Source organism: Schistosoma haematobium, chromosome 4 (genome assembly GCF_000699445.3).
Source record: "Schistosoma haematobium chromosome 4, whole genome shotgun sequence".
Classification (NCBI taxonomy): Eukaryota; Metazoa; Platyhelminthes; class Trematoda; order Strigeidida; family Schistosomatidae; genus Schistosoma; species Schistosoma haematobium.
Genome location: NC_067199.1, coordinates 16782387 through 16798986, shown reverse-complemented (window position 1 = coordinate 16798986; position 16600 = coordinate 16782387). Strand labels below are relative to the sequence as shown.

The 16600-nt window shown below is 38.5% G+C and overlaps 1 protein-coding gene across 2 annotated transcripts; it reads left to right on the top strand.

Moving 5' to 3' along the window:
• Positions 1-565: 565 nt before the first annotated feature.
• Positions 566-16054, top strand: SEPHS1_1 (Selenide, water dikinase 1). Of its 2 annotated transcripts, XM_051215817.1 has the most exons (8): positions 566-961; positions 11425-11646; positions 11699-11799; positions 11835-11984; positions 12034-12146; positions 13278-13474; positions 14999-15214; positions 15365-16054. In XM_051215817.1, exons 3-8 carry the CDS (start codon positions 11797-11799, stop codon positions 15565-15567), a joined length of 882 nt encoding a protein of 293 aa, XP_051066353.1. In that variant the 5' UTR covers positions 566-961; positions 11425-11646; positions 11699-11796; the 3' UTR covers positions 15568-16054. The 2 variants fall into 2 exon arrangements, with proteins under 2 accessions (XP_051066353.1, XP_051066354.1); XM_051215818.1 differs by lacking the exons at positions 566-961; positions 11425-11646; positions 11699-11799; positions 11835-11984; positions 12034-12146 and adding an exon at positions 12482-12610 and having other exon boundaries at positions 15365-15819.
• Positions 16055-16600: the final 546 nt, after the last annotated feature.

Sequence of the window (16600 nt, the reverse complement as noted above, 5' to 3'; positions counted from 1 at the left end):
ATTGGTGACCCATTGTAAGTATATGCAGAAGACCTTCAAGCGAACTCCTCTTCTATTCTGTCCAAAAGCATTTGAACCTAATAATGTCTCCTATGCTGAATCAGTGTTCGGACACATGATAGCTCTCGACGACAGGTTCCAAGACTTACAAGATCTACTCGAAGAAGAGGAAACTACTGTGAAGAAAAATTCGAAAGGGGTCAAAAATGCATTTACTTCAACGTGTCAGGAGGTTCTGGAACAAAAGAAGCATCATCATAAGGAATGGATCTCTATCGAAGCGTCGGACAAGATTAAGAAAGGAAGAACAAGAAGAGAGCAATTAACAACAGCCGAACACGAGCAGAGAAAGTCAAAGCACAAGCTAAGTACACAGAAGCAAACAAGCAAGTGAACAGGAGCACTAGAGCCGATAAACAGAACTACGTGGGAGACCTAGAGACGACAGCGAATAAAGCTGCAAGAGAAGAAGATATGAAACAACTACGAAACACAACTGGGAAACTGACAGGGAAATATAGTAGACCAGAGAGGCTGGTCAAGGACAAATAATTCAAGTCAATCACTAAGATTCAAGAACAGAGAAACAAATGGGTATAACACTTTGAGGGAGTTTTGAATAGGCCCGCTTCACTGAATCCACCGAGCATCGAAGCAGCACATACAAACCTTCCTATATATGTCACTTAACTAACGATCGAGAAAATAAGAATGGCCGACCATCAGGTAATCAAAAGTGAGAAAGCAACAGGACTCAACAAGAGTCAAATAAAATTTTGAACTGCACGAAGTCACACAGATTGAGCAAGCAGTAATGTATGTTAAGAAAGTAATAAATAAATTGTTCAACTATATGGATTATATTTCTTTTTACCCGCCATTAAATGTTGTCATGACCTTGTCGGAGCGCTCGTAAATTTGAAGTCACGTGTCTCGTTGTTTGCAGATTTCGCCGCTAAATGTAAGTGGATCCTATCACTTCACTGAATTACCAATTTTCTACCTCCTTTATGTGCCCTATCAGATTTTCATATACACTGAACTTCATATCACAGCTATGGCTTCTCATTTGACAGATTCTTAATCGACATTTTTCACAATGTTATTAATACGAAACAATCATTTGGTAGTGACCGAACACTAAGTTCACCCAAATTTTATGGATACTTGCCCTAGTTATCGTAGGGTTTTTATGGAGAGACTACAATTTGTTGACGACCTTTGGGCGACGCTAGACGAACCTTGGAAGTGTCGACGTTATGACCAGAACTAAATGAAGGTTACAAACCTGTGTAAAGAATTAGAATTATGGTTAACAGACTATAAACTAGACTTAGGGTTTTCATCACGAACTGAAATCAGCTATAGTGCGAAAACGATTCAAATGAATGAATGATTTTCGCGCCAAAATCCGAGACCTGTTATCTTATACGTGATTCGTTCGTCCATAAATTATAGTTTCGCCGTATTTGTGGGTTCCCTCCTCCCCTTATCCAATGGATATTCTTGGTACAAACCAGTAAAACTTTTAAAATCACTTGTCACATTTCCTCAAAGGTTCGATGGGACGTCTCGGAAATTCTCCAAATGTCCCGAGGGTAAGACTAATAAATAGGCGATCTTTCAGCAGCGCTTAAATGACCTTGGAACGGCCACCTACTTACCAGGGTTAAATGAAGTTCATATATTAGTGTGAGGAATTAGCATTAGGATTCACAGTTGGATGTTACGATTAGGAATTAGATTTAATATTTTCATCACGAACTAACATGAGCTTTAATGCCAAAATGGGATTTAACCAGATGAGTAAACTAATTTCGCGCTCGAATTTAAGACCTGCTCTCTTGAGTGTTATTAGTTCGTTCATAAATTATTGTCTCGCCATTGGGAGATGAGGTTAGTTGCCAATGAGGAACTACGTTAAGCAAAACTACGCTATTACGGTCATCTCACTTCCATAAAAAAGTGCTTAAACTGGCCGTTTTGTATTAGTGGTCTGCGACCCACACGCTCTAGCTATGCACACATTAGTTAACCTATATCTCAAAATTTCTGGGCTACGCTTTATGTTTGAAAATGTTCTAAAAACTAGAGAACATAATGCCACTGCTTTACACGCGTCCATCAATAATATTTAAGGTAGAAACTAGAAAGACAGGATGAAGTTGTGTTTGGTGGTAGATAAACGTAAAAGAACTCAAGGCTTCTACATGTCTTCCGTGCAGCAATCTTTCAGATGTTTTGAAAACTTCACGGTTCAGCCTAAACTCCTATTTTGTCCACCTGATTCAAACGGTTGCAGTCCTCTCGTGGTCACTGATTGTTAGTTGTGCTGTGATTTTTGCACTGCTGGTGTTGTCTAGTGTAGTGAGAATCTCTACTAAGTTCTCTTCTAAGTAAGCTTCCTCCACTCAGTCAATGCTGACGTTGTCTCGCATCACGTTCTTGTCAGTGGTATTGTGATTTAATCCACGATTCCAAGCCTTACATGATCTGTAATGAGACACATCAACAGGTCGGCGTGTTGAATCTCACTGTACAGAAACGTATTTACTATATCAGGTTCATCGTGGTCGGTTAAGAGGAGGCTAAGACTACAGCATTCGTATTTCGGTTCATGAGGGAAGTGTATCTCCTTATTCAGTGAAGAAAATGAAAGATCTACGAGTTCTCTCGCGAGTCGGAGTTATTGTAAAGAAGCTCAGCTACATGAGATCCAACGTTGGTTTTCATTGCACTAATGATTCCGAGTAAAAAGAGTGAAAAAGTATCAGAAGGTTGTTAACCGTCGGTAGGATCGTTCTACCAAACGACTAGCTTGTGTGTGGTAGGTGGTCGTTCATTGAACACCAAGAACTCACTCATTTCAATGGGATGTAAACAGACTATATATATATAGTTAGATTATCTGCATACTTAACAAAACTGTTTTACATGAAATTTCGTGGAAAAAATGAGAAAGGAAAAACGAACAGATTATGGTTCACCTTCTTAGTAAATATGTAAAATACTTTCATCCAAGCACAGTATATTGTTCTCTTCCACAGAGGTAGAAATACAACCAGTTGGTTATCCAGCTGTCGAAAGACACTGGCAAACTTGTTTAACAGTAGTGGTATTGGAATAGAGTCAGAGGTAAACGTATAGTCTAGAAATGCGCATCGAAAATGCTTCTAACTTTTCTATGTTGGACACTGTATTATGATGCAGAACGACAGCAGCATCCATGGTACTTCTTTTGTATTTGCAAGCAAACTGTTATGTGTTGATTTACTCTTTTAATGTAGGCTGAGATACGTGTAGAAATAGTTTTTCTGTTGTTTTGAGAAAAAGTTAGCCTATTGCTGTCGGTCCAAATTTTGCATTTTTGTCACCAGACACTTTCTTTGTTATTTGGATTATCTTTTTCCAGATTTCTAGTATGGAATTCGTTTAGAAAGACTTGTTAAAAATGCTCGTGAATGAACAACACAAAACGTTAGCATATTCCAAAAGATTTAAGATTTTACCAGGTCCTAAATATTCAGGAGAATTGAGTGACGAGATATTTTCAATCAGTTTCAATACAAATTGAAACACAACACCTCTTCAAACTTGTAGATTTTGGAAACATAACATCAGATAATGAGCGCAAAAAGACTAATTTACGTCACAAACATTCAGCCGGCCATCATCACTAATGTCTCTCACTTGTAAGCTCTTTAAGTACTTTCCACATATTTAAGGAGTTCTTGCAAGATTAAAGTTTCTACGTGAATATCAAACTTAGACGTTTAATTTCTTGGCTTTTCAAGCCATTTTACTTTCGGAATTCGGTTACGTTTTTCTCCTTATACATTCTTTTTCTCTCCCAAAACTGATTATGTGGTTCATGAAGTCGTATGAATCGAGTGAAACTAACAATTCCTTTAAATATTATTTTATAACGCTACGTTCACTTTCTTTAGTTAGTTTTTTGTCATGTTAATTTCAGTCTTAAAAGACATGGCCGTACCTACTTTGCTAACATGAATCGTGTACTTTCCAGTCAAGTCATTCGTAACCCAAACCAAATGTTTAAGCAAGGTGGGAATTCATTTGTGTTAAACTAGTTCATACTCTTAAGTTCTTTCAAGATTTTAGACGCGAAAAACATTACTGTGCTCAACAAAAAATGATGACTACGTTTTTTTTACTATGACTGAACTGACTATGTATATTGCTCAACACTAACTACCATATTGCGGTTATAGAAAACTTTATTTTAATTTTTTAATATGAATTTGTTCTCAGCTAGAGTATTATACATAGCCCCCAGAATACTTGTTGGACCTTTTACTCTCCTACATCTACAGCAAACGTATTCGGTTAATGACTGCTTAGAATGGTAGGGTTTCAAAAAGATAGATGTATGTATATTCAACAGAATCTCTGATAAAACAGGAGTATAACCCTAGTGCTTTTAGTTCAGCAGTTATTGGATTAATAGTTAATGATCAACGACAGCACTATAACTCATATGAAATTAAACAAATATCCTATGCTTCATGTACTTCTCTGACTATCTAGATAAACTCTCAGTGTTTGTTTTTCGTTCATCCTATTACAGGAAAAATTAGAGTTGAAACACATCATGCATTTTAATCACATTTGTTTAAAACAGGACACTAAACTCCCTGTAAACACCTAAATCCTGATAGACACGTCTTGGGTACTAGAAACGCTTCATATATTTAGTCACGTTCACTGATAAATTACATGGTATTAGCCATATTCATTAAGTGGAAACTTTTCGTTAGTTTGTTTGGATAAACTATTCTTATTGTTGTTTGTCTGTAACGAAAAATGATATGTTAGTTTTTAGCACAAAGATGTTGTTTCTATTATTTGATATGTTTATCTACCTTTTTTTAATTAAGTCAATATGAGACAGTCTAATGGTTAAAACAATGTGTAAAACTGAGTGCAGACGAGTACCATATTAACCAATAATTGTGAATCAAATTCCGACAAAGCTCAATTATTTCTGCTACTAGATATTTCAGGTTATTTTGCAAGTACATAGTTTTTTTGTGCGACAAATGTTGTAGAGTGTAATAGGAAACCAGTGTTCACAAGCAAAATTGTCTGATTCATATTGACCAAAAGTGAATGTCAACAAATAATTTTGTTTTGTTTTAGGTATGTAATTTATATCACGTTGCTTGAAGAGAGATTGTATGTAATGAGCGTAATTGTCGAGAATAAAGAATAATCTATCTAATTTTTTCGTATTAGTCTTGTGCGGTGCAAGACTACTCTTATATCCTGTCTCTGAAAATCAAAGCTAATTGTTGTCACTCTGTTGCTTGATAAAGACTACAAATAGTAAATATCTGGGAAACCTAATAATAAGTTACATATCAGCTCGTCTTCAGATTGACACGGCATCCGATGTCATACTAGTGTCTAGAGAAAAGTATGACTTGCTTGAGAGACCGTCAATCAAGCCATCTAAGAAAACTGCTAAAAACGCATCAGATGGTGTGCTAAAACTGATTGATGAATTACAGTGTGAATTTTCTTTCAATGGAACTAACTGTACAGGAATATGTTAACTAAGAGAACGGCCAAACCTTGATCTTCTTGGTCTAGATATGCTAGAAAAACCTGGTATAATGGATATACCCACTAACAATGTCTGCAACCTATCGTGTTCATCATTGGACACCCCGGCACTTACAAAAAAGACAGGTGAAAGATCACTAGAAAAACCGAAGAGAAAATTTGCCTCTGTTTCCAGAATAGCCTTGGCCACGGTACCAAGATGAAAGCTCACTTGCCATTGAAGCCAGATGCCAAACCTGTTTTTCGTCCGAGACGTCCTGTACCATATTCTGCGCTCGAACTAGTCGACCAGGAACTTAATCGCTAGCAACAAGCTAGTGTAATCCAACCAGTCAACTACTCTGCATGGGCCTCACCGATCGTATTAATTAAAAAGGCCAATGGAATTATGAGCATATGTGCCGATTTCTCAACCGGTTTAAATGCTGTATTGGATGTATATCAGTTACCAGTTCCTGAAGACTTGTTTGCCAAGCTTAATGGTGGAACATATTTCGCGAAAATAGACTTCTCCGATGCCTATCTCCAAGTGGAAGTAGATGAAAATAACAAAGAGCTTCTGACCATTAACACTCATCGAGGGTTATTTTAATACACTCGTCTACCATTTTGCATCACGACCGCAACTGCCTTCTTTCAGCAAATAATGAATACGATGCTAACAGGTATACCTGGTACAGCAGCTTACCTAGATGATATCATAGTTATGGGTTCAACTGACAGTGAACTTTCTGATCGACTAAATCAAGTCCTTAACCGAGTGTTGGAGTATGGTTTCCAACTACGTGAAGAAAAGTGTGTCTTCTTCATGCATTCGATCAAATACCTTGGTTTCATCTTAGATAAGAACGGTCGCCGATCAGACCCTGCCAACATCGAAATCATTCAGAAGATGCCTTCATCAACTGATGTTCCCTCATTACGATCCTTCTTGGGGTTAATCAGTCACTACAGCACATTCCTATCTGAAATTCATCGAGTGAGAGGTCCCCTAAGTGAATTATTACCAAAAGACAAACCTTAGCGGTGGTCGCCCCCCAGATGCCCTGGTATGGCCGAGAGGGGTGGGCCTGCCCTCCCTCTCGAAATGCTCTCACACGGCCACGCGTATACGGCCTCTGCCAGGGAAGTCCTACTCACTGCCTTCTCGCAAAACGGGTGTTGTTTACGAAAATGAGAGGACGAAAAGTGAATGTCTGGCGCTTTAACCGGACCCCAAACCAATGGTGCACATGGGCTCCAGTATCCTGAGGGAATAAATGGCGTATGAACCAATCGTTGGTCACTGGCTACCATGGGACTGCATCTGCTCACGATGTTCCACTGCCTTGTGCGTCAGACCTTTAGGTCAAAGGCTCGGGGTGTGGCCCCTGAGAAAACCACCTGCTTCGGTGTGGGAACCCGGGCAGTATCACAGCCCACACACAAATAAAATGAAGTTGACGATATTTACTGAAAATTCTATTCACGCTTCGATTAGCAGTCAAACAATTCACACTATTATTATTATTATTATTATTATTATCATTGGCCACGTCACTCATTCACTCTCTTATTCCCACTTTGTATATCCTTAATTTTCGACTTATACAGCAGCTCGGTTATGGTGTAAACTCGGTTCTATCTAAACGTTCTCGAGTTACTGCCTGGTTAAAAATTGTATGTTACCACTGAATATGAGTACTGAAGCAGTTTTTGCCTTCAACGTTCGCACACTTATGCAGGTCCGCAACAGATAGGGCTGGCTATGTCCTTGGAAAGTCTTAATATCGATGTTTTGTTGTCTATTCGAGACCCGTATTCAATACTCTGGCGAAGTACTACAAATTCGATCTCCATCTGTCGCTTCGAAAAGCTTGTTTTACGTGCGCTTATCCGGGGACCCTGTGGCATCTTCGTCTGGTCTTGCTGGCGTTGGTGTCGCACTAAGCGCTAGAACTGAGGCAGCACTGATCGATTGGATCCCCATTAACAGTCGGTTATGTGCTGTTAGATTAGAGAGTTCCATCAAAGTGAGAAGAAATCAGCGTGAGGAACGATGTCTTTTCGTCATCTCCGCCTATGCCCCGACAGATTGCAGCCCGGATGCAATCAAGGATGAGTTTTACCACCAGTTCACTGTTCTCCAGAAAGTGCGTTCGACAAATATTGTAGTACTAGCCGGAGACTTGAATGCTTAGGTCAGGCGTCTAGGCACAGAAGAGAATCGTTTAGGTGGCCGACGGGGGCTTGTTGATCACAGGACAGATAACGGGGACCGTCTACTGCAACTGTGCACAAACCACAACCTGTTTCTGGCTAGCACTAACTTCCGGCGCAGTCATCGCCGATGTGCCACCTGGCGTCCTCTTTCTGCATCTCAAGCTTGAACTCAGATTGGTCACATCACGATCAGCTACCGCTGACGTAGTTGTGTACAAGACTGCCGCTCCTTTTGGAGTACCTATCTGGACTCTGATCATGCTCTGGTCTGCGCCAATCTTACCTTACTTTTCAGTGGACAACGAAGTGACCGCCACCAAAGGATTAATGCCAGTAAGTTGGTTGCTTGTAAGTATCGAACCGAGCTAGCTTCTAGGCTAGCTACCATCCCACCGAAAAGTATAGATGAGCATTGGTTGCAACTTCATGACGCCATCAAAATGGCGAGTAAAGCCGCTCGTGGCTTCGCAAAACGTCTCGCTTATCAGCACTGGTTTTTTTCTGGTTCCTTACAATTCATTGAAGCCCGTCGGTCTACTCCGGGTGACCGTGAGTTTGACCACAAACGAAGGATGTTACGTAAGGAAATTGGGCAAAGCTTGCGTAAGGATCGAGAAGCCTGGTGGTCGGAGCGTGCTAATGAGCTGGAAGCAGCAGCTGCATCTGGTAACTACCGGAAGCTCTTCCAACTCATCCGAGCCACTGGCAGCAAGAAGTCTGTTGTGATCGAGACAATCTGTGAGGATGACGAGATGCCGACCACTAACATCCATCGACGTCTTGGACGATCGGCAGAATTTTTCGAAGGGCAGTTCAACTGGCCTGCTGCTCCGGCAACATCGGTCAGACTGTCCTTCCCTCCATGGCCGGTGGCGACTGATCCACCAAATGAGGCGGAAGCCCGCAAGGAACTCCAACTCTTGAAACGCTACAAATCACCTGGCCCAGATGACTTACCTCCGGCTCTTTTTAAAGATGGTGGTGATTTTCTGACTAAGCAACTGACGGCGTTGTTTACAAAGGTCTGGGAGTTAGAGAGTGTACCAACGTCATGGAATGAGTCGATAGTTGTCCCTATATTTAAAAAGGGTTCAAGTCGTTCCTGTAGCAACTATCGGGGGATAAGTCTACTTCCGATTGCGTCCAAGCCATTGGCTTCCGTCATACTTCGTAGGTTGTTAAAAACCCGAGAAAGATTGACTCGCAAAGAGCAGGCTGGGTTTCGTTCTGGTCGAGGATGTATCGATCATATCTTCACCCTCCGCCAAATGTTAGAACACCGCCATACTTATCAAAGGCCAACAATCATAGTGTTTCTTGACATCAGGACTGCCTTCGATTCGTTGGATAGGACTGTTCTCTGGGATTGTCTATTGAAGAAGGGTGTACCTGAGAAGTTTATTAACATCCTAAAGGCCCTATATAAAAACACCTCAGGCAGAGTGAGGGTATACAACCACCTCTTCATTGTTCCGTTCGAGCAGTGGGGTTAGGCAGGGTTGCCCAATCTCACCATTCCTCTTCAACTTTGCCATCGATGACATTCTGGAAACAGCTCTGATGCATGTAAGTAATGGTGGTGTAGATCTGTTGCCTGTAGAAGGACTTCTCGACCTTGAGTATGCGGATGATATTGTCTTACTGTGCGATAATGCCCAAGGCATGCAATTCGCACTTAATCAGTTGGCAATCAGTGTCCGTAGGTATGGTATGTGCTTTGCACCTTCGAAGTGCAAATTACTTCTACAAGACTGGCAGGATTCTAATCCTGTACTCACCCTGGATGGTGAGCAGATAGAAGTAGTCGAGAAGTTCGTGTATCTAGGTAGCTGCATAAGTAATGGTGTGAGTGATGAGATCGACTCATGTATAGTGAAAGCCAGAGCGGCTTATGCCAATCTGGGCCACCTTTGGCGCCTTCGTGATGTTAGTCTGGCTGTAGAAGGTCGGATCTACAACGCGTCGGTGAGAGCAGTTTTGCTCTATGCTTGTGAAACCTGGCCTCTCCGAGTTGAGGATGTTAGACGACTCTCTGCGTTTGGTCATCGTTGTGTCCGAAGGATTGCTGACATCCAGTGGCAACACCATGTTAGTAATGCAGAGGTTCGGCATCGTGTGTTCGGCACAGAGACGATAATGCAATTGGTGTCACCATCTTGAAACACCGACGTCGGTGGCTTGGACATGTTCTACTAATGTCGTCCCAGAGAATTCCACGTCGTGCATTATTTGCCGACTCTGGGACTGGTTGGAAGAAGCGGAGAGGTGGTCAGTGCATGAGATGGTGTCGTTGTATGAAAGAAAGCTGCAAAGGACTGGCTTGTGTCGGTCCTTCATGACTTCCTGGTTGAGGTCCGAAAGATGGTGCTACACAGTGACTAGAGACGTTATTATATATGGCTCAGAATAGAAGCCAGTGGCGATCCTGCTGTAACCTTCTTTTACTTTCTTCATAAAAAGTGACCGTAGCCTCTTTAACTGAAAGGATTCTTTCTGGTTGTACCTTTCTGTTTCCCCATTATTATTATTATTATTATTATTATTATTATTATTATTATCATCATTATTTCACTACCATACACTAATTTGTGGTCGTTATTGTCCTTTTTTTATTTTCACACGCACCTTACACGCTTTATCTCTTCCCTTTCTCATTATTATTGTGTGACGCATATGTATCTGGTGCCCCTTTGTACTAATACTTATGTGTTCAAATAAATAAACTTTTGACATTCTGCTAAACACCTTTGAAATCAAAACGCCTGGAACAAACAGGCCAGTTACTTGGTTGTAGTTGGACCCTAGCACCAGATCCTACGAATTTGCTCAAAGGGGAGGTGTCAGTGGGACAGATTTGATTAAAGCATGTTCCATGCACGATGATTGACTAGTTCTTGTCCAATCAGTGCTGGCTAGTACTTGGAGAAGACTCTAGAATCTTCTCATGTAAAAATGTTAAATATGCTAACATTTTTCTTATTGTGCTTCTTACTTTCATCTACCCTTGTTATTAGGAGTATAATTTTGTTCCTGTTCAACCGTGTTCTGATTTGGGGACTTGTCGAGTGAAATGGTGTCCAAGAATAATAAGCAATGGGAACAGCTGGGTTGTAATGAGAGAGAATCACAACACATATCGATCTTTGGAATTACCTGTCTAATAAAAAACAGTACAGGGTGTCATAGACTCTTCATAAAATTAATTTTTATTTGTTTACTGTGTAATTTTCTGAAGTTGGATGTCAACATATTCGAGCGTGTTTAGAAACTGGCTGATCTCAATGCTCTTGGCAGTCACCCTTAAGAATATGAGATTTAGTAGCCAGCTACCGTTTGTATTTTTGCACGTGGACGATATTTCCTTTTGCTGCTCAACTCTTTCCCCGCTCTGTTATTTATCTTATGCTATAGGAGTGGTTATTGAGTATGTAAGTATTGAGTTTTAGGTATCTTTACCCGCATGTAATTGTTTTGTGTATGGTTTGACGGCAGTATTATCAGAATTTACGGAATTTGTCACACGTATAATCCAGAACTATGTATTGCATGGATCTGTTACACTTCATGTGTTTCGGACAATTTGTTTATAACGCTTTTATCTATCAAGCATTCAATCAACGTCTCTTGTTGTTGTAGTTTCTTGGTATTTCCATCGACGTATGAGTGCGGGTGATCGTCGCCAACTGACTGGGTTTTTTAACCCTGAGTTTTATGGACTTCGGAGTGACTTTCGTCTAACTAAATTTTCATTCCTGAGAGGATGAGGTTGTAAAGTGCCTCAAGCTGAACTGAAGAAATTGCTTGAGGCACTAAACCAACCACAACCGTGTTCACTTTCAAGTAATAAACCGTTACTGGGTAGGTTTTGTTTAGTATCCTTTTCATTAACATATTTCTATTGACATTAAAGCATTAGAACTCGATTGTTGTGTTATTCCTATTCGAAATAACTTAAAACTTATCCAAACAACCGACTTCTTTTATCCTCTGATTGATGATCCTTACACTATGGTTAGTTAAATGTCATTTTTACGCTAAGAAGACAGGGTCGAATTACGTGCTGTAATGTACTAAGTGATTTGTATGCAATGGGCGTAGTTGACTGTGATAATTTGCTTCTATTGTTGGGTGTTCCACGTGAAATGACCCAAGAAGAACGCGAAATATCAAATCGCTTATTGATGGAGGGTTTTAAGGTAGGTTATGTTGTTTTACATATTGCAAAACATTTTCTGCTCTTTGAAGGACTGTGCATTGGAAGCTGGAACATATGTTCGTGGAGGACAAACTGTATTGAGTCCATGGTTAATGATTGGTGGTGTAGCAACTTCAGTTTGCAGTGATTCAGAGTATATTATGTAAGTTCCTCAATTATCCGGTTGTTTACATCAGTTAAAAACTACAGGCGAATTTCTTCTATAGTAGTTAATTCCTGATGTACAATTAAATCAGTGGATGTGTTTTGCATATGTGCCTAAATATTCAGGATTTTATGGAAAGAAACATCAGAATATTGATATTTTCTTGTGACTTAAAAATGTTTCACTTACAACTTATACATGGTTTATCTCCAGTACTCATAAAATCGATAATACACATTCACTAAGTCATTCAAGTACAATGCACTTTGGTACATTTCATATCGATTAATATTTTAGGCTAAATGAATAAAGGGATTCATATCTAATGGGCTGTTTTTAGCTTGACAATGGCAAACAATCCATGCAATTTTTCCACGTTGGCTTTTTATTGTAGACTTTCTATGCATCGACTGACAATAATTCTAATGTAGTTATATGCGTTATACATTGTGTATATACAAGTAAGTGTTTAAAATTAGATGGAAATAACTCAACCACTAAGTACCAATTAGTTTCATGCTGTTTTATTTGTTTTCGTGACAATTTTCTATCGACCAAATTCGCGACGTCATCTTATAGTAATTGACTTGGCATTTATCTAAATACTAAGCAATGTTGGTTCAATACATCCATCAAGCAAACTGTTAGAAGAAATGAACATAGATTAATGTATTAGAAAAGGATCAGTCTGACATAGTATTGGCATATATTCACACATAAACCAGGTATCAAACTTCTCGACTAATCGTAGATTTGTTTCAGTAACTAAACTATGCTCAAATAAACCCAGACAACGAAACATCGTCTACTGCATGAATCTATTTGATTGATACAAACGTATCCAACATTATCATATTCAGAATACGTAGAATTATAATTATATAGACAACTTTGCCTCATTCCTAATTGTCATCCACTCTTTGTAGATTACTTCCTGATGATCTTTGGTTTTTATTTTCACTTTTTTCTCCTACCATCTTTTTTCGTACCACTGTGAATTATTACTACACAAATGGTTTACTATTTGTTGTATGTTTGACTTCACTCGGCTTAATAGTGCATTACTCTTCATTTAATTTTTAATGGTTTGTCAATATTTGGTCTCCTACTTTAATCAAATTTTAACAGGCCGGATCAAGCTGCAGTGGGTGACGTCTTGGTACTCACAAAACCTTTGGGCACCCAAGTAGCTGTTTCAGTTTACTACTGGATGCTGGAGGATAGTCCATCTTGGTCTGGAAATCTAGCCAATATCATCACGTCAGATAAAGTAAAGAGTCTGTTTCATTCTGCTACTCTCTCCATGACTCATTTAAACCGAACAGGTTTGTGCGCTTCACCTAGTAAATATTGATTCTCAGATGTTAATTGATATGCTGTCGTACTAACATTTTCATAAATACATATCACTGTTCATCCTATACTTGTCGCAATAAATTTAATCAATCAATATACAAAATAATTTCGACTAAGTTAGGTTTATAACCAAATTGCATTTCTTTATGCTCAAACACTAGACACTCAATATAAGGATTATTGGTTTTTGAATACGATAAACTCTCTCTATGTTAGTGAGACACATTATTTGTCATCAATAAGAAAGCATTTGCTTTCTATCAATTTCCTCAAATTTGCAGATTCCTTCTTGAAGCGTTCGTATTATTTAAATAGACCTGCATAAGTGACAAAGTTGTCAGATCCTCATTTTGTGAGCTTCATCTCTCAAACTCTACATTATTCGGTGAGAAATCTGACGACCTTATTCTACACCGACAACATCACTGATCAACTCCTTCCCATAAAAATATTGGTAACAACACATCAGTCATTATTATCGTGAGATTTAGCATAGAGTGTGCTTCAGTTCAAAATGATAGAACTTTCATCAGTACAGCGAGTCTAAGTAAATAAGATCAAAAGTTTAAGTTGGGAATTAATATCGAAAGCAATTAAATTCTAAACATGAGAACTGTAGTCCAAAAGGAACAAATGATCTACTCATTTACGTTCAGGTCTAAGACCAATTAAAGCCTCGTATAATTACTGACTCCACTACTTTAGACAGTTATAGTTTAACTGGTTCAGTGTCAGTTAAATACGTGTTTTGCTCTACGATCCCACGATTCATCCAAATAATTTTATTTCTGAGAGGAATCTAAGCATTTATTGATGACGTCATAAAACCACTTTAACTAACTTCTTATATGTTTCGTATAATTCTAAGTTTAAGATATTCAAGGCGATCAAAGCGCTTGGGTTAAGAAGTTTTGTTCGTAACCGAGCGAGTGTATGCCCTTTCTTAATGATTTTTACTAAATGATTGATTTGGCATTTTCTCTTTTCTTTCTCATACAGTTAAGAGCAGTTTCTCAACCACATTCTAATTGTAAATCACACTAGTTATTATCCAGCTGACGAGAAACTGCATTACCTTTCAGCTTACGCTTTTTAACTATCTTCTTCCGAATTCACTAAAGGAATACTTTGGGACAAAAATAATTACTAGTCATGTTCATGTGATGAAAGCACCGCATAAAAGCTATTAGAATTGAGTGTTTTCTTTTATTCTAATTTTTTGAGCTTGTTACTATCAGTACCGTAATTTTTGTTATGATGGTAATTTGTAGGTTAATTTTTCTCACTGCATTGTTGGAGAGCGGTTAGAATTTGAATTGACATATTTCCTCCTATTTTATATCTACTACTATGCATCAACGGTATCTTTCTGCTAATTCTAAGAAGCTACATATTTTGCCGACGAGAACACTTTTTATTTGTCATATACATATAGAAAATTAGGATGTAATGATGTGTTCTTAAAGAGCTTATATTTTAATTGTTTATTGTAGCTGCTCGACTAATGCATAAACATCACGCCCACGGGTGTACTGACGTAACAGGTTTCGGTCTTTTGGGTCATGCAAATAATTTAGTCCAAGTTCAGGCAAACAATCACTTAGCCTTCAGCATTCATACTTTGCCGTGTCTTGAAGGAAGCTCGTTGATTTCCAGGGCATTAAACGATCGGTTAAAACTACTTCAAGGTTTTTCTCCAGAAACATCAGGTACTGTTTATTTTTGCTTTGTTGTTTATATCTGTGTTGAACTTGTATGCCTTACCATAATGTATTTGTGGCATTAAGTTTGATATACTTATGGATAAACTTAATTATTCCTTCTATTGAAAATAATATTAGTTTTTCACCAAAACCTAGGTGGTCTGTTGATTGTTCTTCCCCGAGAATCTGCCCAATCTTTTTGTGAAGAGCTAACTGCTGAAATTGGATGTCCATCATGGATAATTGGAGATGTAATAGAAGCCGATTCAAAAAGCGCTTTCCTTGTTCCACAACCAGAAGTCATAGATGTTCAACATTCACAAATCATCCCACCAAAATGTTCGACTAATAGCCAGTAATTTTCCTTCCACATTTTCAAAAACTGAATCAATCACTCTTCGACCATATGATACTGATGATCGAAAATGCTGCATGATCATCCAGCTGATGATGTCTTAAAGTGATTTGATTTAATCCATTTCCGAATATTCATATGCTTTTAATCAAGTATTCAATTATTTTGTGGTAGATTCAAGAAATGGTCACGTTCTATCTTCAGGCTTTTTGTAATGCAATATTGGAACTTTCGCAATAAAATTCTTGGAAACTCAGTCTCCAACTTTTGTGTGTTTACTTGGACTCCATCTATCTATAAGGCATTTTACACAACCAAAAATTAGCGGTTACCACTTTGCAATATCACTGTGACAGTATTTACACATATGAAACTGATTGTGTAGATTTTCAAATACAAACCTTTGGCTAAACGTCAGGCAATAATGTGTATTTTATTAAACTATAACCTTAAGAAGTCTACTGCAGTATATCACGAGCGCTTAGTTGCTGTGAGTAATTCTGTTGGTTTTCCACTAAATATTTAAATCTCTTGAACTGATTTGTTTTCAGATTTACTTATCGACTTCGGTAATAGCTAGTAGTTGTATCTTGCAGCTGAGATATACCACATTAACCCTAAGCTGTAAAAGAAGTTTCGATATTTTTCGACATTTAGAATTGATAGATCATTTCTATAGAACACGTTCATCGCTAAAAATTACCATCCCCTTGGTTTTATACAGTTTATATGAGCTTTGCTATATTTTATGAAATTCGGGTGTAGATTTCACAGTATAGTTTCATATTCTGAATATTAGTGCCAGTCTAAACCACATATTCCCTAGCTATTCAACTGTATCAAGATAGAAGAGCTTGGATTTCAGTTCAAGTGAATTCGGATTGTATATATTCAATAACTTCGCAACATGTCAGTCAGTCAGCTACAACGTAGGACCAGGCATATATATGCATCGGTCCAAGTTGCCATAACGCATTAGCACAGCAAGATGAACACCTGATTTATAGAAGTAATTAATTCAATAATGGTAATATGTA

What these genes read in the sequence shown, in the direction of transcription:
- SEPHS1_1 (XM_051215817.1), top strand. An exon ending in AGTGATTCAGAGTATATTAT is followed by an intron (nt 12,147 to 13,277) that starts GTAAGTTCCTCA and finishes AAATTTTAACAG; the next exon opens with GCCGGATCAAGCTGCAGTGG. An exon ending in TTTTTCTCCAGAAACATCAG is followed by an intron (nt 15,215 to 15,364) that starts GTACTGTTTATT and finishes ACCAAAACCTAG; the next exon opens with GTGGTCTGTTGATTGTTCTT.